The sequence below is a fragment of the Megalopta genalis genome, chromosome 16 (genome assembly GCF_051020955.1).
Source record: "Megalopta genalis isolate 19385.01 chromosome 16, iyMegGena1_principal, whole genome shotgun sequence".
NCBI lineage: Eukaryota > Metazoa > Arthropoda > Insecta > Hymenoptera > Halictidae > Megalopta > Megalopta genalis.
The window spans coordinates 833354-859462 of record NC_135028.1 but is presented as its reverse complement, the minus strand read 5'-3'; the positions used below and the strand labels follow the sequence as shown (position 1 = coordinate 859462).

The 26109-nt window shown below is 39.4% G+C and overlaps 5 protein-coding genes across 10 annotated transcripts in view; 2 read left to right on the top strand and 3 right to left on the bottom strand.

The window, feature by feature from the left end:
* The window catches only part of LOC117224632 (uncharacterized), a 65991-nt gene extending 63241 nt beyond the window's left edge, over window positions 1-2750 (top strand). For all 3 annotated transcript variants that reach the window (XM_076526898.1, XM_076526897.1, XM_076526899.1), the window contains 4 exons: window positions 495-914; window positions 996-1197; window positions 1277-1471; window positions 1553-2750. In XM_076526898.1, the coding sequence (XP_076383013.1) occupies window positions 495-914; window positions 996-1197; window positions 1277-1471; window positions 1553-1738 (1003 nt within the window). In that variant the 3' untranslated portion in view covers window positions 1739-2750. The remainder of the gene's footprint in view (window positions 1-494; window positions 915-995; window positions 1198-1276; window positions 1472-1552) is intronic.
* On the bottom strand, window positions 2740-5451 carry LOC117224634 (dynactin subunit 3). Of its 2 annotated transcripts, XM_033477728.2 has the most exons (3): window positions 5300-5451; window positions 3818-4516; window positions 2740-3448 (listed from the first exon to the last, which is right to left on the bottom strand). In XM_033477728.2, the coding sequence occupies exon 3, from the start codon at window positions 3445-3447 to the stop codon at window positions 2881-2883; it is 567 nt and encodes a 188-aa protein (XP_033333619.1). In that variant the 5' UTR covers window position 3448; window positions 3818-4516; window positions 5300-5451; the 3' UTR covers window positions 2740-2880. The 2 variants fall into 2 exon arrangements, with proteins under 2 accessions (XP_033333619.1, XP_033333620.1); XM_033477729.2 differs by lacking the exon at window positions 3818-4516 and having other exon boundaries at window positions 5300-5449.
* A 36-nt stretch (window positions 5452-5487) lies between these two features.
* On the top strand, window positions 5488-12630 carry Hs6st (heparan sulfate 6-O-sulfotransferase). The gene is made up of 4 exons (XM_033477725.2): window positions 5488-6059; window positions 6959-7362; window positions 7703-7882; window positions 9283-12630. Exons 1-4 carry the CDS (start codon window positions 5621-5623, stop codon window positions 9598-9600), a joined length of 1341 nt encoding a protein of 446 aa, XP_033333616.1. The 5' UTR covers window positions 5488-5620; the 3' UTR covers window positions 9601-12630.
* Window positions 12631-12764: 134 nt separating this feature from the next.
* Window positions 12765-14120, bottom strand: LOC117224558 (SPRY domain-containing protein 7). Its single transcript, XM_033477568.2, has 4 exons — window positions 13803-14120; window positions 13319-13596; window positions 13156-13258; window positions 12765-13083 (listed from the first exon to the last, which is right to left on the bottom strand). The coding sequence occupies exons 1-4, from the start codon at window positions 13906-13908 to the stop codon at window positions 12986-12988; spliced, it is 585 nt and encodes a 194-aa protein (XP_033333459.1). The 5' UTR covers window positions 13909-14120; the 3' UTR covers window positions 12765-12985.
* A 274-nt stretch (window positions 14121-14394) lies between these two features.
* RpL35A (ribosomal protein L35A) lies at window positions 14395-15727 on the bottom strand. Of its 3 annotated transcripts, none has more exons than XM_033477570.2 (4): window positions 15641-15727; window positions 14897-15156; window positions 14632-14790; window positions 14395-14540 (listed from the first exon to the last, which is right to left on the bottom strand). In XM_033477570.2, exons 1-4 carry the CDS (start codon window positions 15705-15707, stop codon window positions 14517-14519), a joined length of 510 nt encoding a protein of 169 aa, XP_033333461.2. In that variant the 5' UTR covers window positions 15708-15727; the 3' UTR covers window positions 14395-14516. The 3 variants fall into 3 exon arrangements, with proteins under 3 accessions (XP_033333461.2, XP_033333462.1, XP_033333460.1); XM_033477571.2 differs by lacking the exon at window positions 15641-15727 and adding an exon at window positions 15426-15572; XM_033477569.2 differs by lacking the exon at window positions 15641-15727 and adding an exon at window positions 15244-15402.
* Between the last annotated feature and the right edge of the window lie 10382 nt (window positions 15728-26109).

Here is a 26109-nt window from a genome sequence, read left to right as displayed (position 1 = left end):
ACACCGAAGCAATTTCTTCGAGACTGAAGTGTTATTTGAAATTATAGTTCAATTTTATATGAATGAATTGTATGTATAATTCAATTATAATTGAATTGAATTAAATTGTAATTATAATTGAATTAATATATAATCCAATTACAAGTGAATTGAATTCAATTACAATTATAATTGAACCATATATACTTCAATTATAATTATAATTCAATCGCATTGCCATTAAATTCCAGTGTAATTCGCAATTGCAATTGAAGCACAATTAAAAAATACTAAGTAATTGAATTACGTGAATTATGAACGCGATGTAATTGAATTAAAATTGCGAATTAAAATATAATAAATTGCGACTCGTTTTTCTGATTACCTATCCTCGACAGCTATAAAAATGAGCTCTAAATCTAAATAAATAAATCTAAACAAATAAAAAGAATATATCTAAATAAAAATGGACTCCACAATCTAGCTCTAAATACCGTTTACCGCCCTTATTCCAGACAATTCGACGGTAGCTACCGCCTAGTTTGCTCCGACGGATGGAACGAAGAGTTCAGCGACTCTTATTGCCGAGCCTTAGGGTTCTCCGGTTCCGAGGCGACGGAACTTTCGGACTGGGACAGAAGCCAGAAGATTATGAGACTGATATTGAACTCGCGTTCCGACATGCCGCTAGTCAAGAATTTAGAGCCCGTGGAGTTGTGCATCTCCGAGAAAGTGGTTCAACTCTCCTGCCAAGAGTTTTCTTGCGGCACGCATTACGGGGAAGGGCCGACTGCCAGGTTGGTCGGTGGAACACCGGCCAGCGAGGGGCAATGGTCCAGCGTGGTTTTGCTGAAGGAATCGAAGTACGGTGCTGCATGCACGGCGAGCGTGCTGGGGCCCATGCACGTGCTCGCGAGTTACTCTTGCATACACAGGTACATGCGATCGGGAATTTTATACTCTTAATTATACTCGGGAAACTGTACTCTCTCATCGAACTCTCTTCTAACCGCCAGGCACAAACAAAGCAACGGCTGGCAGCTGTTCACTGGTGAAAATCAATTGAAAGCCCATCCGGTGAAGAGCATCATTCCTTATCCCCAGGTGAAATACAATCAGTTCTTGTACGACAACGACATCGCCCTGATCGAACTGGCCAAGCCATTGACCTTCTCCAGGAACGTCAGCGCTGTTTGCCTTCCGAAACAACCATTCCAGGTGCGTACATACTATTTCATTGAAAACTTGACTGATCTGAAAGATGAAAATTTACACTTTATTTTCTTGCACATTTCAGCCAAGCCAGATTTGCGTTATGGTAGGATGGGGATTTCCGGTGAACGGCGAGGTAGATCTACAGAAATATCTCAAGTTCCTGCCGTTGCCTACACGTGACTTGGAAGAATGTAACGCGACGAGCCACTATGCAGGATTTATCACGAAGGACAACATTTGTGCTGGGTTTACCGATACGGATAAAGGACCTTGTTACGTAAGATTCTCCGAGCCTTCCTTTCCATTTGATTCTCTTGTCTCGCTGTCGGCTGGTATAATTAATGTTGCCCATTTCCAGAACGACGAGGGGGCTCCTTTGATGTGCTTCAGCGAGTCCAGCGGTGGTTCAGGAAGATGGGAAATTCAGGGTCTACTTAGTCACCATAGCAGATGCTCAAGGGGTCATCCAGCAATTTATTCGAGCGTGGAACCCACGCTGTCTTGGCTGCGACAGTCTGTGCCTGCTCTACAAATGCAAAGTTAAAAGTAGGGTGGTGTCGTGCGAAACAGCCTACGCGAGAAGAATATGAATTACGAACGTGTATTGAAATTTACGTTGCACAACGAATTCGGTGAAAGGAACTGGAGGAGGTTGAATTTCGAAGTTCCTCGTAAAACGTCGAGAAGAAAGCTAACGGGAAAAGAGATGTACTTAATTTGTTCTTTGTTTTTCTTTTTCTTTTTTTTTTACGATAAATCCGTCTACATTTCAAACGGTATGTTCCTATTTATGAATGCGAGGAATGCGCTCGACGGATAGCACTGAATGGCCATAATTCGATTTCTATTATAAAAAGGAGATGTAAATGATTCTTTCTTTTTTTTTTTCTTTCTATGTTATCGATTAATGGGTAGATATTGCAATATTTTGTAGTAGAAACGACGGAGGTACACACAATTGGCAACACGATACTTATTTACAATTAAGAAATTTGTAAATACTGTATAAAGTGACTGTTTAATACGATTAACATTGTAAGAGATTTTTTACAACTTTAGCGAATTGGGTCTCTTCGACATAGGAAAGGTACTGAACATTTGTTGAATACTTGACAGTTTGGAAATTCGACTTCTATTGGGCTTGCCGACCTTCTGGATAGCGACAGAGTTTTATGCTGTGTCTCTCTTATATTGTAGTATACTACCGGAGGGATATTAACGATGGTGAAGCATTATTAAACGAACTCTGTAACTATCTGGAAATCGACAAGAACAAAAAAAGTATTTATTGCCGATCTGAGAGACCATCATATGAAATACACCCATACTCGTTTAGAAGTTTGTCTCAGAAATCCTGTAGGAAGGATTTCTGAAATAAACAGCGGATTAGGATATGAAATAGTTAGGATAAATGTATATAATATATAAGTATTTTAATGAAATACATTGTTACGAAGAGATACAATAATAAAATATGTTCATGTATGCATAGTCACTGATGAATGCGTAAGTATTTTTATATATTAAGGATAAAGAATAAATGTATTTTAAATGAATTCAACGCCTTTTTTATTTCGAATATGATACATTAAATAATTTTATTAATAAAATCACAAATTAATCTTCCTTACACGTATATGTATATGTATATGTATATATTTCCTTATATACTCCTTATATATAATCCTAATCGACTTGTTTTTTAGGCATAGCTGCTATCTCTGCTGCTGTCACTGCTGCATCTATAGTAATCAGTGATTTAGAAATGCTAGTTATTACTTCGTTGTACTTAGAAAACACTTCATTTATGTGACCGTTCAGATCTTGACTCTCTTCGTATATTTTCAAATATGACAAGTTTAAGTCGTTCAGTTTATTGGATAATTCTGGTACATCTCTTATTCTATCAGTTTCTAGTACGGGCATTAACTCTTGCATCTGATGTAACATATCACAGTTCTGTTTAATCTCTGGTGCCATTGTGAGCAGTAACTGTAGCTTAGCTTCTATAGGTAACTCCGTACTGTCGGCTACTGGATCTAAGTAACGATTCAATTCTGGTAACCGCTGTATTACCATGTTAGCGTTTTTACGTCCTGACATAGCGGACGAGACCAATGTGTTCACATCTAGAAGGCTATGAATCACAGGATTCTCCGGAGGTGTATTATTATTTCCACTTGCTTCCTTATATCCAAATACACGCTTCTCCAACTCTGTTATTCTACTTTCTAGTAATTCAACAGTTGTCATTCTATATCGTTAAAAAAAATATAGTAATTCACATTTGCATATATTTCCATATATTATTTGCAAATTAGCTACAAAAACATTAGTAAATGTTTATCTACAAGGACATATTACACCTAATGAAACTATTAATAGAGAAAATAGATCATCTAATTTTATGCACTCGAACTTATTTTAATCTACTTCTCATTATTTTATAATTGGTAACACATAAATGTTTCCTTTTTCAAGTGACGCATCAAATAAAAATTCAAAACATATAAATTAAGTTATAAGTTAAAACATATAAATTAATAAAACAGTTCAAATTGACAGACAAAACATGCCTGTTACAAATTGCAATAAATTTAAGTATACAGTATATATTACTCACATGGGAGGATACAGATGCTCGAACGATGAAACTTGGATATAAACGATCAAAAAGTATAAATAATAGTCTTGATAAGAATATGCAATTGTTTTGGAATACAGTACACAAATTTTGACAGAAGAAACAAGGTTATAGTGCGCTACTTTCGATCTGACATTTTGTAAAATTCAATACGTTTCTATGGACCGTTGCCAACTTCAGGGTAATAGTATGTTGTATGGCGGTAAGTTGAAAACTAACACTATCAAACTATCATATTGTTTTATACGCTCTGCATTGAATTAAACGAGCATCCAAGACAAATACCGCCTTGCTCGGTGATAATTCTAATCCTCATTTGCCGTGTTTACAATGACAACATTGCGTACACATAGACTTAATGAATCATGTTTGTTATCAGTCATGTGTTACCGATGAGTCTTTCCACATACGTGGTGTTAAATTGTTAGAAACAGCGTACTACGAAATTAGTTATAATTAAAATACTGTATGCTAATTGTTCCAGTAGATATTCGGTACATCGAGCCACGAAATTTTCGCTAAATCTCGTCTTGCTGTAACGAAAAAAATCGTCGCCCAAAATAGATGCGCCAAGAGAGCTTGCACAGGCACACAGAGATATTTACGCTGAACCGACTCCGTAACTTCACACTTTTAAATAAACCTTGTTGGCCCTTCTTCTCTAACCTGTTTAAGAGGCTGTTACAAAACAAATCTATTATTGTAAGGCAAAATAATTAGAAGTTTCAAACGTCAATCGAGCTACCGTACAATCATTACTAAGCGAAATAGAATATGTACATAAACGTATATCTTATCTGAATTTACATAATGCTTGGGCAACTGAAAGAGTAGGAATTTATTGCAAATTCACTTCTTGTTTCATTAATGCTAATAAGTTGAGAAAAACAGCAGCGTACTTATATTTTTCTATAATTTCTACGGATTTACATTGCATGCATTACTTTTCGTTCTAAAATCTATGTATGAATAAAACTACGCATTTCATCGCTACGATTTGAACGAATCAGCAAAGTAGAGGGAGTAACGGTTCGAGGGGGTGGGTTCGCGAGCAATCAGTTGCCCAGGCATGATTCGTATCATTTTTTCAATTGTTTCAATAGCCGTGAATGATATATATACTATATATATACACTAAACAAAGCAATAAAAAGATCAAATTACTTAAGGCAACGCGGCATTAGCCGACCGAACTGACGACGTATTGTTTAACCATGCTAAAAATACGATTCTCTCCGCAAACGGTATGAAAACATTCTAACAAACGCTACGCAATAACACGAATTGTCAGTCAGCGCGGCAAACGTTCAAAATGTATTTCATTGTCTGTTAATTCGCGAAATATAACATCGACACATCATTTTTCAAACGTAAATGTCATTAAACATGCAATAGACATTTTGACTAATATGCATGCAACGTTAATTCTTTCGAAACTGAAACACGTATGTATGTACTCACTTTTCTTTAACCTTTCTACACGACACGTCAGGTTATTTGAAACGCATCTTCTTCTTTTCCAAGCACAAATCGTCTCGTAGACTTCACTTAAGACGTAAATTGAAACTTTTTTCCAGAATATGACTTACATATGTATGTTCTTTTGCCTTGGAATCGCAGAAATGCCGGACAACATCCGTGGAGTCGCACTGAGGTACACGGTGGTGGGGGGCCGAAGTATCTGTCATGGCCGACGTCCGCTGGCAGCGTAGTTTTGGTGAGGCCGTGTCGGCGAACGGTGCATGGTGCGTCCAGTGGTGAAAAGAAAGATGGGGCACAATAATGGGCAGACGGTCAAACGAAGAAGTCGTTAGCGATCTCTCGGTCCTTGTACAGGACGATTTATGCGAGAGGAACGCGACGATGGAGTCACGAACACGGAGGACTCGGCTGCGTAGCGTTGTAGGAATATGTCTGTTCCTCGCGCTGACGAGCATCATTTATCTCGGATATTTCTGCCCGGATCATGTGTGCGCACTGACAAATCGCGAGATCAAGGAGTCCGTAAGACTATCTGAGAGTCTGTCCGCTGGCCCTGGCTCCGGTCTGTCTTCCGTCTCCATCGAATTTGACAAAAATGGCCTGCTTTCGGTGCATCCTGCTTTTAGATTACAAAGCATCCAAGGAAGCCTTGGTTACGACGACGTGTTTACGAATGAAACCTTCCAGTTTGATATCAATGCGCACGATGTCATCGTTTTTCTACATATTCAGAAGACTGGTAAGTAATAACTGCGTACTTCGTCAAATACGAACAGACAAATTTATTATTTAAACAATGACTTTTACGTAACAAACGAAAGATTCGAGTGGCTCGAAAAAGATTTTATTTCGATCGACTGTAATAACTGAAATAACTGTTTCATTGAGTAAACAACATTTATATTACCTTTGTGCAATGTTATTTCGTATTTGTTATTTAATCCTCCCGTAACGACACAATTTTACACGAATCGAATATCAATGTTTACACTGATAAGAAAAGTGTTCAAATGAATCATGTCTTTTCTTTCACAAAATTGTTTACAAAATTCTAAATTGTTTTATAAAAGTATAAAGAGTCCACAGAATAGTATCTTTATTGACATTCGCTTGATAGATTGTTTTTATAATAAAAAATATAGGTCAACGTTGTAATATGCAATCTAGGTAGTCTGCAAAAACATGTTTTCTCCTATTTCATTTAAACGTAGATTTCTTTGGATGAATACCTGCCAATCCTATGACTTAGTAAAAACAATATAACATACTTTCCGACCAATGTACAACTGAATCTTTGCATTATTCATCAGGCACTGTGAGACCTGTAGACCCTATGTTAGGAGGACAAAGAACAATTCAGGGATGTTGTCTTGTTTAATATGCTATGCATGCATATGCCTGTTTCCTTCTTATTTTCTATGTACAAGCTGCTTATAATCTTTTCTTCATCGAGATGCGTATCGGTAGCGAACAAAACTTGTCTAATGTATCTGTCGCCACGCTAGTAATTATCTGAAATTTGCATATGCATTACGGACATCTAGGCAGATATGACATTAAAAAACTTGTAGTAAAAAATTCTTGTGTAGAAGGTCTGTCACAGATTGCACAAATGGTTTTATAATTTCATGTTTTCAGGGGGAACTTTATTTGGGAAACATTTAGTCAGAGATCTGGACCTGCAGAGACCATGTTCTTGTCAAAGAAGACGCAAACGTTGTTTTTGTTTCCGTCCAAATCGTAACGAAAACTGGCTTTTTTCACGGTATTCCACTGGTTGGAAATGTGGTTTGCACGCAGATTGGACTGAATTGACCAGTTGTGTAGATACCGAATTGAACAAAATTGAAGGGGAAGGGATAAAGCGTAGATACTTTTATATAACTATTATAAGAGACCCTGTCGCACGATATCTGTCTGAATTCAGACACGTGCAAAGAGGTGCAACTTGGAGAGGTGCACGTCACTGGTGTGGAGGAAGCCAGGCAAATATACCACAATGTTACCCTGGATCCAGTTGGCAAGGAGTCTCCCTTGAACAGGTAATATTACTTTGCAATTCTTAACACCATTTAGTAATTTCAATATATTACTGTCGCCGAATATGTTCATAAAATCAGAACAGAACCTTCTTTCGTGAGTACAGTATTACGTAAATTATCTAAAGGGCTTTCACATTTAGAAACACACGAAGATAAGCATTTTCCCTTATCTCAAAGTTCCTCTTTTCCTCCTCCGTATAGACGCAACTATTAATCAGAATAACAGTTGTTTTGTTGGAACAAAAATTATAATTTCAAAAGAATCATTAAAATAGTATTGACATATTATTTATAATAATATTAACATAAATCATTTTGATGACCTATTTTGTTTATGTAGTTTATGGCGTGTCCATATAATTTGGCAAGCAACCGCCAGACCAGAATGTTGGCTGATCTATCAATTGTTGGTTGTTACAATTCTACACTCAGCAGCTTGGAGAGAGATCGGCTCATGTTGGCTAGTGCTAAACACAATTTGCAATTCATGCCTTTCTTCATGTTGACAGAATACCAAAAAGTAAGAACTCTTTTTTTTTTATAATGTTTTAAACTAACATATTTGCATGTCATTTCATTGCCTTTTATTAATGCAATGTTTTTTAATCGGTTTTTAAAGAATTTCCATTCATTAATGAATTAACAGCATGTAACATTTACAAATCAGAAGTTTTTATTTGTTTTGTGTGTTTTAAACTAACATATTTGCATGTCATTCCATTGCCTTTTATTAATGCAATGTTTTTTGAGTGGTTTTAAAGAATTTCCATTCACTAATGAATTAACAGCATGTAACATTTACGAACCAGAAGTTTTTGTTTGTTTTGTGTTTTTTAATATTTTTTTTCTACATTTAAAATTCTTATACACACTCGACCTTATTTTTAAACACGCTTGCGCCAGCTGTATAAACATGGTATACAATACACTAGAAAATCATCTGTTAGCAAGTAGCTCTTGGTGTAAATATTTATCTTATCCACCATGCGCGGACGATGAGTATGTATCCCGTAAACATCCCGCTTCTTTGAACGTTCAAGCAATATATAAAATGCCGTGATATTACGTTGCCAATACTAAACATTTTAATTTAACTAACATAACATTTGTAATCTATAATCATAATTATAAAATACAAGCTACATAATGATTGTATTATCGAATTTTAATTAATTCTTTGACAGTTTATCTTGATTCGGTCAGATATTAAATAGTTCAGTTTGAAATCTGGATCAAAATTGTTGCTTGTTTCGTAAATATTCTTCTATAAATTTCACTAGTGTCCTTGGTGTCTATGGCATTTTTAATACTTGCTTCAACATATTCAGAATGACTTGAATAGAGCTTTGTGACAAGTATAGTGGGAAGTAAGGTTTTAAAAATTGGTAGACATAAATGCCGCGACGACGCTTATCTCGATGTTTCCACTTACCGAAATCGGATCCAATGCGCAACGGCTTTTGAAACTGCATGCTTGGCATTTTTACAACTGTTTTCAATTTAACCCTTATCAGTTTTCAAATGATACAATAAAAGTATTCGGAGCGGTTTGCGGTAATAATTTCATTAGCATTGGTCGATATAGTTTATTCCTCCTATAAAGATATATTTTTATTATTTAAAAAAATATCTTTTTGCTGAACTTCGAAATTTCTTTAAATTGTTAAGGGATTAGATTAACGTTTCTTATTTCTTTTAACTAATTAATTTATTATATATATTTTGTATTTTAGAAAATATGTATTTAGAAGAGTTTACTTTTGATTGAGCATGACGTTGACTGATAGTATAGTTGGGAAAAAAGATTTCATTGAAAATGATCGTTATTACTGAAGTTATTGCACATTGTGAATATATATTCTGTTGCTCTGTAATAACATTCAATTTATCATATAAATTTCATTGTTTAACGTTGACTAGGTGGGACAGTATTCTTTTGAGGAGACATTTGGGATGAGATTTGCTGTTGCATTTGAACAGCACAATGCAACATTAAGTGCTGCTACCATGGCTACCCTTACTTCAGAACAGTTAGATGCTGTGCGTAGGCTTAACAGATTGGATCTAGAACTTTATGATTTTGCAAAGAATCTTGCATTTCAAAGGTTTAAAAGGCTTAGAGATCGCGATCCATATTTTGTACAACGATTTCAACATCTTGGTGAGCTACCTTCTAGACAAAGTGCAACAGAATTCAATTGGGATTCTGTTATCGAGGATACTACAGACATTGAATGATTTGTAAGTATGTTATAAATAGATACTATCGATGCTTTGCATTCATAGCTAAGCGAATAAGGTTGCTCTGAGCCTGAGCATCTCAGGGAATCACCCTTGAAAGAAAATGTACGTAGGATTATCATGTGCAGATGGCTGCATGTAACTTACCAAAAGTGTTATAGAAATTAACTTGGATAAGACCAAAGAGAGCTCAGAGGATTTCGATGTAATCCTCTTTGAATAGCTATATCTGAAAGATATATGTATGCGAAGGAATGACACAAATTTTTCATGATTTTTATAATATTCGTAAATTTTCTATGTAAAGTTCTTCCATATCATGCAACCTTGATTACAATACTACATTTAAGCTTCAAATTCGTTAATATCTCTTGATTTCGTATGCAACAATACTTTTTAAGTCAGATTCTTCTTTGTATATTTCAAAACATCAATTCAGAGTACTTATTAACATATTTCTGCAAATATTGGAATTTTTAATATATTAATTAATACTCATTATTTTATTCACATTCGCTATAACATTATTTCAAACGTGATATATTTCTATGCTTCTAGAACTGAGATTATTAATGTACATTATAAATGAAAGTTACATTAAAAATAGAAAAATTTATTTTTTTTATAAATAAAACAAATCGAATTGGTTTTTTAATTTTTATTATATCGTATATTTTAGTAATTTTGTTAAAAATTAAGGAAAAATCTTATCTAGAAACCAGTCGTTTAAATTATAAAAATATATTAAAACATATGTTATATTAGAAATTCTTAATTAATTTTCGTATGAACTCTTGAAAAAAGAACTCCACTTTGCTAATTAATTTCGAAATTGCTGAAAAATAATAATAGGTAAGAAATTAATTCTCCGTTGACCTTTAAATGATATCTAAGACTTGTGTGTGTCGATGCTACGGATGTCAACGTGGTTGAGAACCCCTGAACGATCACAGTTCTATATTCCTAACTGGCACATTACGGAGATAATAAACTTAATACAATGCGCGGCATATATAAAAATTTCTATTTATAGTAATTTTCAATGGAAGAATAAATGTTACAAATTAATTTTGTAAATATATCTCTAAAAGTATATATTTTTTAATAGAATTATTTGCAGTGTTATTTAAAAAAAAGTGGTATTAGGTTTAATAAAGGCGATCTGTACAGTTTAAATGATAAAACGTTCATGTAAATGTTTGAATGAATGGTCATATCTTGGGTAAACATGTCTAAGATTAGATTCTAACTGCTAACTATTTAATGTAACTGTTCATGGTCATTCTACTTAAGTCCATACATGTGTACATTTTATTAAATTCATCAAATCATTAGTAATTCTATTATACGGAGATATTAAGACATCAGATTTATAATTTGTGTAGTTTTCTTTTTGGAATTAATCAGCTCACATTTGCTATATTACATGAAAAATAAGTTAATTAAGAATATTATATAGTTGTTTAATGTATTAGGATTGCGTGTGCAATAAGACTTTATGGGTTACCATTATAAATATTTCATATCATCCAGTCATGACATAAATGTAATATATCCTATACATATATGCTCTATATATATATCTAGCTAGTTTTAGTATTAAATCCTTGCAAGACAAAATTGCAAATGCTCTCTTTAATATGCTATTCGTCTTTTATATGACTATCACGTATTTTAATTTGTATCACAAGTGAGTGCCATGAATCACACAGAAGAAATTGATCTGTTTTTCTTTTTATATTTGCCATAACGAACTATTTGTATTAATATAAATATTTATAAATGTTTTTCAGCTGAGATTTTAGAAACTACAGTTTATCTTGGCCTATGTTACATAACTAGTTGTTGATTTCTAGATAGTGATTGTGAACAGTTAATATTTACCGATATTCCTCGAAATTAATTAACCAAGCTTAATTTTCTACACATTTTGCTTTCAATGACTAGTATTGTTTCTTTAAAATATGCAAAGCTGTAAGCAAAAGTTAACTTAAAATTGCTATCATGTATAGATCAACAACTTGTGAACAATCTATTTGTTAGCTGTAAACGTAATATTAAGCATGTAAAATTATTAGTGATAATGATCATTTAAAAATAATGTTAAGGACCAAAGATTTAATAAGTGTTAACAAAGGTGCAGAGAGCTTGTCACAAGCAATTGTATAAAAAAAACCTTTTATATGTTCTTAAATAAAGCGATTGTTATAATTGCAATTTAAATGGGAAAAGTGTGTTACACATGTTTCCATTAAACATATAGGTACAATAATTACAATAATTAGAAGTATCCACTTGGACCGAACGCGAATGATTTTCGGAGAAATTAATACACTGATGCATACTTTTAATAATATAATGCTATTTTTGCGTATCTATCTCTATGATGCATCGACATTCTCGTAATTAATCAGAAATAATGGAACTAAATCACACAGGGTGTGCAGTATTTTGAAATACATAGATGCAACATAATTAGAGATACCACCTACTATTTTAACAATGTCTTAGGTTTTAATAACTGCTATGTTTCTCTGCCACTTTTTTATTCTGCGTGTTGGTGTGATCAAATGTATGCCAGAGAATGTTCGCGACCATTGTAAACAATGATACAATTTATTAGAGTGTCTGTGTTACTAACATTGTAAAAATGTGCACATACTCATTGATTTAGTGTGAGTGAGTGATTAGCTTAAATGTGTACAATATCAAGCTCTTAGCACGGGATTCAGTTATATATATATAAAAAAAAAATGAAAACAAAAAGCCATGACACTAGCCTAATAAAGCAATATATAGGCCTAAGCCGTTGGTACCTTATGTAAACCAGTGTACATACCATACCATTAATTCTTTAAGGAACAATAAATTGTTGTGTATACAATATTATATACAATCTTATACAGACATATATAAATACATAAAAAAATATATATATATATTATATATATAAAAATATTATATGTAAGTTGTACACACATATTTAAAATTATGTTATTTGATTATTAAATAATTATACAAGAAAAAGTGTTCAGTTATTTTTATAAATATAAAATCCAATGAAATACTAACCCAAGTTAGGCAATAATTTCTTTACATTACAGTTTAGCCTTAATTACCGTAAACATTGTCCTAAAGGTGTTATTTGAAAAAAAAAAAGATATAAATTAAGGTGTTTATTTTGCAATTGCTAATTAAATATATTTATACATTATTATTAAAAGAATTTGTTCTTCATAGAGTTATATCTTACGACTTTCTGTTAAGATTAGAATAATTTCCCACTTTGTTCTTTCTGTTACATTAGCGTAGGATGGACATATATCATTTTGATGTTTCAGATCAATAAAGGGATTAACTTTTGTCATGTTAGTTCATTTTGCTAAAGCAACGATTGCTCCAACATAATTTTCTCAAAACCGGCAGGTGATTGATGAAAAAAGTTATCCACAATTAAATCTAAAATGGCCCCATCATCCACTGTAAAGAAAGATTATAGTTATGTATTAAAATACTACTGAATCAGAAATTGTTTTATTTATAATATATTACCATAAAGTACTGGATACACAGTTCCTTTTATCCCTATTATAGGAGTTTCCGTAGACTTTCCATTTATATAGAAATTAAGTTCTACATGGTCATAAGATATACCCTGACAATGAAAAAGAACGATTAATAAACGAAGTTGTCCTTATTATAATTTTCTACTTACTATAATATCTCCTTCTTGAACTAGAGTCTGAATTTTATGTAATTCTTGTTGATTATGCCTTATAATGCCGTCAGAATTAAGAGCCCAACTTTCCCCATCATTTCCTCCAGTTGCAATATTTAGATCCGTTGATTTTGTAGCTAGTCCAACTGCCCATATACCGCTTTGTTGTATTTTAACTTCAAAATAGCTTTTACTTTGAACAAGAGGAGCATTTGTTAAGGCACCACCACAACCACACACTCTTAGACCATCTTTTACTATCACAACTTCGTGTCCTGTACGAATATAATACAAGCTCTATTTACACAGATTAGATGTAACAAAATTATTATTTTCTTTAACGATGCGTTAGAACTGAGAACGCAAAACTCTAACACACTATTTACACAAACAGATTATGCAAATTTGATAATATAAATGGTTATCATTTCAAAAAATACTGTATAAAGTGCTAGTAAAAATTATTCAGTATTAAAATTACCCATGTGAGATGTATCTAAAGCTATAGGATTCGGATGTTCCTTTGATGTTTGAGCTTCGGCAAAACCAAGGCCGTCAAAACAATTTCTGAGACAGCAAAACATCATTCTTGCTCGGTTTCCTTTAGCTCGTTCAAATAAGCCGATACGGCATCATGTTAGCTCGAGGAGAAAAAATATCTTTTTTTCTCCTGCAAAAATGAAACCACAAACGTTTCCCAATTTTTGCTTCTATTACAGGAAACTTAGACACTACACAACTCCTAGATATGATAACAGCTTGATGCTACGTATGTACATTTCAACGATGATACAAATTTTAACGTGTAGGTAGACTACACATGTGTGTATGTATCATAGAAAATGGCTTCCTTCCAAATCTGTCGAATCAATATTAAAAACTGAAATATTTTAAACAATTATGGTTCATTTCCTAACAAATTTTACATTGAAATTAGCTCTTTCAGATATATGCAATCTATAGAAACCGCGGTGTTAATTTTAACGAATAAATTTTAGGTTATGTTTTATCGACAGTGTTTTGAGGTTACAAGGAATTTATGGACGCTAGTATAGAAAAAGTAAGACTATATATATATGCGAAAGTATATATTAACATAGAACGTCAATTATAAAATATCAGACAGGTAGAAAATAAAATTATTTTATTTAGTACCAAAGTGGTTATTTATTTGCTTATTTTATACAAGAAATATTTATATCCGACTGGGATACAACATCTGTAACAGAAAAAAAATGATCGAGTTTAGATATCGTTCAATAATCTTTGGACATTTTAGTAAGCATTTCATTCGATATTAAACAACTTACAATTCTGATACGGTGGCCCATAGCTTTAGCCGGCAGATTTCTCTTAAATTTAGCCCGTACTGAACCACTGGTACCATGAGGTCGAGTTACTTTGCCCCAGATAGCCCTAACTTTTGTTTTCCTTCCCTTCTTGCCGGGAACAGGTGTCTTATTCTTTGCCTGTAATAGAAAATCACAATTGAGTTACATGTGAATAGTAAGTTACGAGCGTTCCAAAAAGAAGTTAACTGCGCCAAAGAAATAATATAAAAGCACGATAAATTACCTTATATACATAAACGCATCGTTTTCCTACATAAAAGTCCGAGTCACGTATGCTTTTTGCTCCGTCAACTTTAAGCAGCGCTGTGTGTTCATGTTGATTGCGAAGTCCACGCTTATAGCCTGTAAAAATGGCTTTAGCATAAAGACGCCCATGCCTTTTGAAGGGCCTTTTTTTCAATGCAGGAGGTTCCGCTGGAGTCTCCTTTGGTTTCTTGGTAGGTTTCGTTTTAGACTTTGTTTCAGCAGGTGTGTCTGCCATTTCTAAAATAAAAAAACAAATGGATTAGTCTTTTTCGACATACCTTCCCACCTGTGAATCCAGCAGCGACAATAAATTTCAAATATTACGGATAATGTCGTTGAACTATAATTAAAAAGTTGGCAGGGTTTTTTGGTTATGTCAAACTGATGTTCGAATTGTAACAGAAAACAAAACAAGACACCACTTTGACATCAAAACGAAGCGTTCACTGTTCGGTACTTTTAATTTTATATAAATTTTTATTTTTTATAAACTTGCGACAGCGTACACGTTCTTGTTGTTATACTACGATTGCTGTGTGAAACACAGGCTGCCGTAATCCGTTCGGATCAATAAAAAAAAACGAGAAATTCTGTAACGAGAACGTTTACGCGATATCACAGGATAATTATAGAGAACTCGAGGCTATTATTATTCTATTGTTTCAATTATTTTAACATTATTTAAACAATATATACGGGAATCAGACACCGTAACACGTACCGGATGTGTATCGCGAACTAAAAGAAACAGGAAACCTTAGCCCCCTTACGGTGGAGACTTGAAACATTCGATGCGGTAACGTAGAGAATGATCTGACCAATCGTTCGGAGAAATAGTTGACGCGTCGACCACAGATGGCGCGTCATGTACCGTTTTCATGAATTGATAATATATTTCCTAGCGGTGAAAGATCCCGATTATTTGAATCGTAATTCAGGAAACGAGAACACGCGTTATTTGTGAGCGAACTTAATAAAAATATATTTTATTTTTTCGCGGTAAATTTTCAAACCGAAAAAATCAATTCAAAGCATGCTCGGTTTTGGTAATTGTTTAAATGTCGTGAAACGAGCGCAAACGAGTCTATAGCTAGGTAACGAGTTCTCCGCGCGGAAAAGCTGTAAAACGGGCAGCGATTCTTTTCGCTGCGACAAAGAAAACATTGTGTCGCTTGGTCGTCGTTGCAGATGTCTCGGCGGGCTTTTATGCAGTCCCCGGCGACGAGAGTTCCTCTTGCAATTTCCGTGTTTTTTTCGTTGAACTCGCGCCGCTTTGCCGAAGTACAAAGCGAAAATGAGATATTATCGTCGAGCGTCGTCCGCTCGCATTTTTCTACGCGATTAAAGTCGACGATATTGTGTACATTACAAACAGCCGTATAGCTTTTGTCTCTTACGGAATTAGCATACGGTACGTGCACAGCCAATTCTTTCGCACGTGATACGAAACTTTTAGCTCCGAGAAGAAAGTAACCGTTCGCTGATTCCATATTGAATTTACATTTGCTGCGAATTCTCTCCGATTGTCCCTCAGCAATAATGGACAATTAGGGAATAGCAGATACGATTATTCATTTTTAGTATTTATTGTTATTTTTTAGTATTTATTATATATATAATATAATATTGAGAACGTAATAAAACTTTGCAATTTATTCGGGCCGTTCGGAACGTTGCGTTTCTTTTTTAAATCTCGTTTTTACCGAGGGTTTAAAAAAAAAGAACACTTGATTCAGTATCTCTCCGATAAAAACGGGACTTCTACGAGCATACCAGAAAAATGTCAAGTTTTATTTCACTCTAAACATCAAAAACTCGTCCTTCAGTTTCACGCGAAAGAACGAAATAGCTTTTCGAACGACCCGATACATTCTTTTTTTTTACAAATTCTAGTTACTTCAGCTTTTTGTATTAATCATCATCCGTTCGAGTTAATTACTCATCGTTTCTTCTCATTAATTTTCTGCCAAGTTCATATCAAGGATCAAGCTGCAGAAATCAGCGACAGATGAGAGTTAAACAATCCGAAACATCGTCGAACAAGCGTGAAACAAGTCTTTTTACCGATTCAACAATTGCCGTCGCAATTAAGCGAATAATCTAAACAATAATCTTACGTCGCTGACGCGTAAAACAGTAAATATCACGCGTCGGTGCATAAATTTCGTTGATCTGTCGGGCGTAAGAACGAGCGCCGATACTTTTATTTCTCCGTATAAGAAAAAAAAACAGAGAAAAAAAGGAAGAAAAGACGGGCGAAGAAAATAGAAGAAGAAAAAGTGGAAAATATTCCGTTTGCAATGAAACCCGCTCTTTACGAGCCGGGTGTGTATTGTTCGCCGGCGTGTTCAAACTTTTTACGGCCAGCCGAGTTTAGTTATAACTCTCGATATAAAACGGCCGTTTAGTTTTTGCGATAAATTTCGCGGGGGAGGGGGGGGGGCAAACTCTTCACGGCGAATCTCTCGATCCGTTTAATCGAATTTACAAGTGTCTCCCAGCCCTCCCCCCGCCCCGCCTCGACCCGGCGAAACGCGGTTACCGCGTCGCCCTTCGGCGCGCGTCTACCCTTTGTCCGCCACCCTTTTTGGCACCTTCGCCCTCGCGCCGGATCCCCCCCCTCCCCTAAACTCCGGATATAATATTTTAGGATAAAGCCTGGCCCCTCGTGGAAGAAATAAAAATTGTGGAACGCCGCCGGTCCACCGGATTTATACCGTTCGAGCGCGGGTCAAGAACAAGATTTACGATCCGACACCCTCCCATGGCGCCGATCTCGAGGATGGCATTCAGAACGGCCCGTGAATTATTGGAGAATGTTCGCGGAAGTTTCTGTAAATTTCTTCGACGGATATCCGCGCTACGTGTGTCGCGTCTCGCTAGTTAAACGGCCCGGTAACACCGCGTACACCGACCCTGGGGAATTTCAAATGGGCATTCCAAAATGGCGGCATCGCGTGTGCAACACACCGGGAATCGAGTATCGAGTACACGCTCGTGCTTCACCTAGTTCTGCTAGTCTTGGTCGTATTTTAGTCTTTATTCGCGTTGAATAAATATTTCAGAGTTCGTTACGTTATGGAAACGTCGATCTATCGGATGTGTTGCTCCAGAAAAGTGGACAATTTGGGGAGAGGAGATACGATTATTCGAGCCCTCGCTGTGCGCTTTTATAGTTCTTGAGATATATAACTATAAAAATATATAATATATAGTACAATAAATATAATATAATTACTATATATAAACTGCCCATTAAATTGCAAGTATCAAATCGTTCCCTTATCCGAACATTCGCGTTCCCCAGATCATTTCCGATACAAGCGACGTTCCAAAGTATAAAATTTTCCAGAAAAAAAGAAAAAAGAAAGAAAATCGATTTCCGATCGAGCTAAATATTCGCAGCGGAACGCGTCTATAGATTTCGCCTTGGACTTCGAAACGTGTAATGGACGCGTTAATGGGACAAGGGAACGTATCGATTAATGGTAGCCGGCGTAAGACGTATCCATTTCAGACGCTCGCCTCGCAGCACCGATCCCACAGAAGAATAAATAGTTCGAACGGTTGTGCCGTTCGCCGGGGTTCGTCCCATCCGACGAACCGGTGGAAGGCGCGCGGGGGTGGTATCAGATTCGGCGTTCATTTTACGCATTACACAGTGCCGAATAATCGGAGCGGAAATTCAGCTGGCATTGTTTCCCAGCCGGAGTTCGCTCGGCGCCGCAGACACCGTCATTCGAGCCCCGGTCGCGCGCTCTCTCCTCCGCCTCGTCATCGTCATTATCATTGTTATCATCGTCATCCCGGGGTCTCTGCGAACGTGTCGCCCCACCGGTCCCCTAGATGCATTGCAAATGACGATTTGACTGGAAGAGCGTCGGCGAGAGCGAGAGTGGCTGCGCCAGCCGGAACGAGAGAGCAGAAGAGAGAGAGAGAGAGAGAGAGAGAGAGAGAGAGAGAGAGAGAGAGAGAAAGAGAGAGAAAGAGAAAGAGAAGAAGAGAGAGACGGAGATTAAGAGACAGAGATTAAGAGACAGAAAGCAAGAGAGAGAGAGACAGAGATTAAGAGACAGAGAAAGAAAGAAACAGAGACAGAGAGAAAGAGAGAGAGAGACCGAGACATCGATGCATCGAGAGAGACCGAGAGAGACCGAGAGAGACCAAGAGAGAGGGAGAGATATATATAAACAGAGAAAGTAAGAGAGAAAAGAAGAGAGATAAAGAGCGATAAAAAGGAAGAAGAAAAGCAAGAAAGAGAAAAGGAGAGAATATCTCTCCGCGCTCCCCCCTCCCCGCCGACCCGCTCCGCGGTCCCCAGCAGAACTTTTGCTCCCCCGCGCGTTTCCTCGGTCTCACCTGGCTGTTCTTGTTTCCCAGCACTTTCGATCGTCTTCCTCCCGCCTGTTATCCTCTTGCTCGGTCGCGCTTGGCCCATTCTCACCGTTCTCAACGTTTTCACCGTTCCCGGTGTGTTCCGTTCATTCCCGTAGTTCCGCAGACACGACTTCACCCTTTTCAATCTATCGAGCCGCCCTCCGTGCGGAGCACGAGGATCGCGCTCTCTCCGACGCGCGTCGGCTTCTCCGTCGCACCCTGTCCTCCTCCTCCGTTCTCCTCCGTTCCTCTCCGGGGACGTAGGAAACAATGTCATCTATCTTCCACCGTGATCCACGTCCGGTACACCGTGGCGGAATTACCGGTACTAATACACCGTCGTCGGAGCGTTCGCGCTGCGCGAGGGTTTCCGCGCGTGTAAGTAAAGCGCGCGCGTGCAACGTGCGCGGCCAGATGCACCCACTTATCCGCGTGTCCTTGCTCTCGCGGTCGCTTTTCCAGGACCTCGAAGTGCCAGGTCGCGTCCAAAAACAGCGCCGTTCGACCGGTCGTGTGTTCCTACGACAATGGGATCTCCGGCGAGCTGCTTTGCTCGAGCAGCCTCTCTCTCTCTCGAGGCTCTCTATTTCGTTCGAAGCTCGCGGCGCCTGTTATTTCAGCAAATAATATGTATCAGTAATTACGGCGGTCGTCCGGCCGACGTTTAAAGACCCGGAACAGCGTCCCGCTGTATTAGATTATGTTAATAATTCATTCGGTTATGCTAATGGCCGCGCTCGCGAATTTATTGCGGCCGCTGCGCGCCGACCGCGTTGTACGCACAGCGTGTGAAAACAGACGGCGTTTGTACGCCCGCTATTTTATCTATCCATCTTTATGGGCACTTCTGCTTGTCTTAAAAGCTCGCCCGCGGGGAACTTCGTAAAAGCTGCGCGCGTAAACTTCGTCCCCCTCCCTTCTTCTCTCTTGCTCTTGCTCTCTCCTTCCGGCGAGATAATGGTCGCGATATGGCTACATTATGAAGCCGCCGTGTTAGTTAAAAATTCCGGTGGCCGCGGATAAGTATTTTTGGTCCGCGTTAAGATCTCCTTGATCGCGCTTCTTTCATTAAGGGTGCCGTCGCGACAGCATATTCTCTCGCGCGCATCCCCCTCGATACGAGCACTAGCGCGAGAAGAGAAGCTGTTTTACAGGTTTTAATTATACTTTAGTCGGCGCCCTTGTCTTTTGTTCCCTCCCCTGCGAACCACGATTATGCGCGCAATTGACACGGATCGTATTTCTCTTCGAATTTTAGCGTTCACGCGGTGCTCGATTTAAAATAACGCGTCGGTCGAATCGCGCAATTAAAATTGGGATTTGATTTTAATTTAATCACGATTACGGTGTTTCAATGGGTTTTCGGCTGACCGTTGCACGAATTTTTTGCTTGAAATCTAAGAAGGAAAGAATCAGTCGCGTCATCGTAATTTCGTGAACGTCCATGAACGTTGGACATGTTTTAATATCTCTGTGCTTTTCTTTCTGTTCCAGGACTCTGACGCAGCTTCCTCCTAATGTCGAGTCCAGGACCTTCGTCGCAGCTCCCTCCTTGCATCAAGTAGTGAGTGAATATTCAAAGTTACTAATTTTTTTTATTACGTAGAAATTGTACAACCTTCTAACGAGTACAGTGACCAAGGGGTTGCTCGGCAATCCTTTGAGTGGTAACCTGTTTCCTAGTTAGGTAGGGTCCTTTTGCACGCCGCGATTTCTTACCGTTGTTTCAAGTTTTAATAATGTTACTTCGAAGCTGCCGAAAGATTAATCTTTTACGACACGCGATTATCAGAACACGACTGTCACGAAAATTATATTGGTGCGTTTACTGTAACAATATATCGAATAACTTTATTCCGTTTAATCGCGTTAGAGATCACGCGCAAAAAGACGTTTCGCGATAGGTTAAACATATTTTATTGAAGTGCAAAGTAGACTTTCTTTCTTGTTATGAAATTATTATCAAACATAATTAAACGAGCCATCTCGCTTGGAGAGGGTTTCGATTAATCTTTTCGATCGCGATTGTCTTTAATCGAAGAAAATCTTTTCGAACTGGTAGAATCATTTTTCAAAAATCGACGAATCTAAGCTCGAGAGACTAACGACTCTTTTTAGATAGGATTTTCAGAGATCCGAGGTTCCGTGTTCGTTGCTCGAATCCTTTCGAGAGCCCAAGCGTTACTCGGAGGGTGCGAGCAACGGCGCATGGAACGGTATTTAATACTAATGGCGATTGACAATGACTGGTGCATCGTGCACGACGTAATTTCTACTTGTGTGCGTGTGCGTGGTTAGGTGGTGGATTTTGCGTCGGTTGTTTGAAATCGAAACTAGCTCGAATCGGACATATTTCGTACGATCTATGTCCTGCAACGTGGATCTCTATGGAATATGTATGCACGGAATGTTCATTTTCTATTCATGTCGGTTGAAACGGTTTAATAAAAGCTTGCAAGAGTCTTGAAAAATGCAACTCTACCGAAATGGTATTTATTCTAGAGAGACCAGCATTACTATTCAATTTAGAATCTCGTCCGAGAATGTAACTTTCGATTAGAATTCGATGAAATCGCAATGATCGCTACCATTGTCGGTCGATTTCAGGAACTAACATGTGCCTTAGAATGGAACGAATGGGTCATGTTGGGGTGTCAGAGGCGTCCCGGGACGTTCTCCGCAGGGTACAGCACCTCAACGTATGAGTGACAATCGTGGAATGAATGTGTTGATGCGACTGCTTTGCCATTTTTTAAATATAGCATCAGGCAGGATAGGTAACTTGCCTTAACGGAGTGTGCGAATGGTTAGGTAGGGCCGGGGCCGGCTGTCGTCTCTTTACGGGTAGGCCGCGAATTCGAACGACATTCGGCCACCGGTAGGGCTCGGAGGACTCGATTCGAGGTCGATTCGAACGGTGCACGACGTTCGATACACGGCTCGAGATCGATCCTTCGAGAATTCTCTTAGCTTCCGCGGTCGCGGACGCGAACGCGCGGGATCAGGGCTCTCGAAACGAAACGATACCGGCTCCATCGCACCAGCAGGATTATCGACTTTTTTCGAGACTTTGTTATTTCGTCTCGGAATTCGTTGATCTTCTACTAGCTGCGGAGCACGTGTAAGGTTCTAGGTTCAGCGGGCGAATCGCCGAAGAAAAGAAGAGGCTATGCACGCCGAAGAGGCCTCTCCGACAAACCGTCGAGAGAGGCCAATTTATCGTCGTTGCCACTTTGTCACTGTACTCGTTCATAGAAGTAGTAGTCGTAGCAGTAGTATAGTAGTCGTTTTGAACATGGGCAGGCCTCGCCGCCCCAACGATCGGCGCGGATGGGCACGTCCGCGATTTGCAAATAGCGTTGCGAAATAATCACGCGCCGCTTTAATCGATTTCGGGCAGAGATCAAAATTAGCGTTCGAATGAAATAGTCGCGATTTCCATTAGCATCGAAACGAATCCTTCGGAGTGTAGCGTTGCGAACGGTATAATCGCGATTTCATTTCGTTCGCTGTGCACGGCAGCTTTAAAGATAGCGTTGCGAATAAATCCGATCTCGCGTCGAGAGTTGATCGATTTCCAAGATTCTTAAAGTCCGCTTGCTTTCGGAAAGCAGTCTTCTGGATCTCTGTTCGTTGAATTAGCGTCGCGTCGACGTAATCGCGTTGCAATAGTTTGCCTTCCGACATTTCAGGCGCCCATGCCGCGGCTGCAACAAAGGGCGGACCTGGGCGCCCCAACAACAGCTCGGTCGGGCACGTTCGCGACTTGACATAGCGTCGCGAATAAAATAGCCGCGATTTTTCTTTGTATCGTCGAGTACAGTAGCAACAATTCCAATGCTACGAAGTTAAAATAACCTAGTTTCACGTGAAAATATAGCGGTGATCCAAATCTTACCGAGATACGCGAGAGACATTTTTTAAATCGTCCTTACAGGCTCAGATAAAAAAAAGTTAGAAAACCAGAGCGTTTTATTTCTTTTATTCTCATTCCAAGCAATAGCAAAATTTAGAGGAAGTGTATATAGTAATCGTTCGGCAGACTAGTCCCTTCATCATCTAAAAAGCAAAACGTTCGAGCCACTCGGTCTATTAAAAAGGTTATCGCGTTTTAAAAGGGTGCGCGCTCAATTTTGCGAGCAACTGTATATCTCAGGTCTTCGGGGCTGCGACCCCGCAGTGCATCGGGCGACTCTGATCACCGTTGGTATCGGAAAGCTTTAACCGACCAAGCTCGCCCTGAAACATTACCGGCACTCCGTCTCCGCCCTTTCCGCTCCACCCTTCCGCGAACACTTCTCGGTATATTTTTCTTTCCGCGCGAGAACTTCGCTAACTTGCCGCGAATCGCCGGGACCATCGGAGGGAGCACATCGATAGAACACTCGGCCGGTTCCCGGCGGTGCATCGAACGTAACCCCGAATTTCCGTGATTACCATCCGAATGGACGGAATTAAATCATCGTTCGGCGCGCGGCGAACGAATCGGCGGAAAGTTTCGGGGCCGCGGCGGTTAGATACTTCCGGCGAAACTCTCTGATCACCGCCGCCGCTCGTGGATCTTTCGCCGAACTCGGCGGTGATATAGACGGGGGGCGACGGGAGGGAAACGCGCGTGGAAAAAGGGTGGATTTCGCCGTGGAAAGTTTCGAGCGTCGGGATCTCTTAGCGGCGCTAAGGGGTGAAATATTGAATCTCTTCGGGGCAGAAAGAAATGTAACTCGCATTTTCTTTTCGGGCTCTCTCTCTCTCTCTCTTTCTCTCTCTCCGCCCGCGGCGGCTTCTTCCGGTTCGACCGTTGCATCCTGCACCCTCCTGCACCCTCCTTAGGGGGGTGCCGCACCCCTCCGGTACGCTTTCTCTCGCCCGTTCGCAACCGTCGCCGCGTGTTCGCGCGCACGTTCCAAGAAGTACGGTCCCATATGGATCGCGATGGTCCTCGTCATACGTGCTCGACATACTCCTTTCGAAGTTTATGACAGCCCGTCGATGTATCCGCGGATGGTTTATCGATCGGCGGCCGATCGCTGCATGGATCCGGGCGAACGCGAACTCGGCGTAACCGAGCCCGGAATTTCCAGCGAGGAATTCGCCCCCGAGTTTCTTGGCGATCACTTGCCTCGCCTCGCCTCGCCTCGCTGCTCTTCTTGTCAGATTTATCTTCTCATTTCCGCGCCGTCTTTTTGCGGTCTTTGTGGACCGCCGCCGCCGCCGCCGCCGCCCCGACGCGATCGCTTTCGAAAATACCGCGTCGAACATAATTACAAGTTTGGCCGGCGGTGTAATACCGGTGTGCGTCCGGATACCGGCCACGGTATTAACGATAAATTCTTCTCTTTCAATAAACGGTTAGTTGCCTTCGGGTTTTTGAGGCTTCCGAGAGAACGGCTGCTCGATAACTGTTACAGTTCGGGGCTTCCGAGTATTTTCAGATATTAATTACGGCACCGCTCCCCTGCTCTCCCTTCGCGAATTGTTCGCAAGGAGCGCCGATCTTTATTCGAACTATCGTTCGCGGGTACAGTGGCCCGCAAAAGTGTTCGTACACCATTTAAAAGGGTAATACATTTTTCAGAACTGAGCTGGGAGACTTGAATTTTGGTTGGATGATTAATGGAAACACGATGTACGATTCTATTATATGTATTTTAGGGAAATATTATGTAAAAATTGCAACCGAAATATTTCTTGAAGGAAATTCTATTCGCAGAATTTATTCGTAATATTTCTTGAATTAAGTTTCATTCGAAAGAGAGAATCGAATTTATTATTCGATCGTAGCACGTTGCAATCGATGGAGAAAACTTTCTGTTCGGACAAGCATATCCGCAGTCAACTTATTATTATGCATGAACGTGGAATCGATTGTCTTATCAGATACCGAACCCGCTGTATTCCAATAAGCCTGCCAATTTCGACGGTCCTGCCCAGGAATGAATACACGTACGTACGTATATCGTGATCTCCGAATGCAAAGATCGCGTAGATCAATAGGAAAACCGACAGGGACTAACGGGCGGCGCCAATAAATCGCCAAGAATAGGTCACAAGAAGATTAGTATTCGGTCTCTGTCACGGAAACTTCTTCCTCCCTATTCGAGATCGTCGTGCCGCGGTTGTGTTAGCGTCGGGTTCGATGCGTCCGTGCACGAGAGCACCCTTCTGTCCCGCGTCAGACACCGAAACGCGAGCGAGCATATCGCGCGATCGATGCCGCGCGCACCCTCAAATAAGAGACCGATCACCGGCGTGGCTTATACAGGGTGTCCCGCAAATGTCTCGCAATCCGCAAATGGGAGGTTTCCGAGGTGATTCGAAGCAACTTTTTCCTTTGCGAAAATTGTCTCCGAGGCTTCGTTTACGTGTTATCAACGAAAAACACTGGACCAATAAGAGGCGAGCTCGGCTGGCGCGCGGCGGCCCAGCCAACGAGTGCGCGGAGCCCGGTTCCGCCCATTGGCTCGGCCGTCTCGCGCCAAACGATCTCGCCTCCGATTGGTCACTGTTTTTCGTTAATAACTCGCAAACGAAGCCGCGGATCGCATTTTCGCTAAGGAAAAAGTTGCTTCGAATCACCTCAGGAATCGCCTACTTTCGGATTGCGAGACATTTTTGGGACACCCTGTATTCGAAGCTCGCCGGGAGAGCCGGTTAACGTTTTTACTCGTCGAAGGAACTGCAGCCGCAGCTGCGCCAGTTTATTTGCCTCCGAGCCCCGGGGAATTATGGGAATTTCGGGGTGCCCTCCTATGCCGGCTGTGCTATTCGTTTCCAGTCGCCCCGTGTTCGAACCGAACCGAATCGCGCGCGAGT

What these genes read in the sequence shown, in the direction of transcription:
- LOC117224558 (XM_033477568.2), bottom strand. Translation starts at nt 13,908, where the DNA reads ATGATGTTTTGCTGTCTCAGAAATTGTTTTGACGGCCTTGGTTTTGCC. An exon ending in TTCAAGAAGGAGATATTATA is followed by an intron (nt 13,259 to 13,318) that starts GTAAGTAGAAAA and finishes TTTCATTGTCAG; the next exon opens with GGTATATCTTATGACCATGT. An exon ending in TGTGTATCCAGTACTTTATG is followed by an intron (nt 13,084 to 13,155) that starts GTAATATATTAT and finishes CTTTCTTTACAG; the next exon opens with TGGATGATGGGGCCATTTTA.
- LOC117224634 (XM_033477728.2), bottom strand. Translation starts at nt 3,447, where the DNA reads ATGACAACTGTTGAATTACTAGAAAGTAGAATAACAGAGTTGGAGAAG.
- RpL35A (XM_033477570.2), bottom strand. Translation starts at nt 15,707, where the DNA reads ATGTTTCAAGTCTCCACCGTAAGGGGGCTAAGGTTTCCTGTTTCTTTT. An exon ending in TAGTTCGCGATACACATCCG is followed by an intron (nt 15,157 to 15,640) that starts GTACGTGTTACG and finishes TTTTTATTTTAG; the next exon opens with AAATGGCAGACACACCTGCT. An exon ending in GATGCGTTTATGTATATAAG is followed by an intron (nt 14,791 to 14,896) that starts GTAATTTATCGT and finishes TTTCTATTACAG; the next exon opens with GCAAAGAATAAGACACCTGT.
- Hs6st (XM_033477725.2), top strand. Translation starts at nt 5,621, where the DNA reads ATGGGCAGACGGTCAAACGAAGAAGTCGTTAGCGATCTCTCGGTCCTT. An exon ending in TCTACATATTCAGAAGACTG is followed by an intron (nt 6,060 to 6,958) that starts GTAAGTAATAAC and finishes TCATGTTTTCAG; the next exon opens with GGGGAACTTTATTTGGGAAA. An exon ending in AAGGAGTCTCCCTTGAACAG is followed by an intron (nt 7,363 to 7,702) that starts GTAATATTACTT and finishes TTGTTTATGTAG; the next exon opens with TTTATGGCGTGTCCATATAA.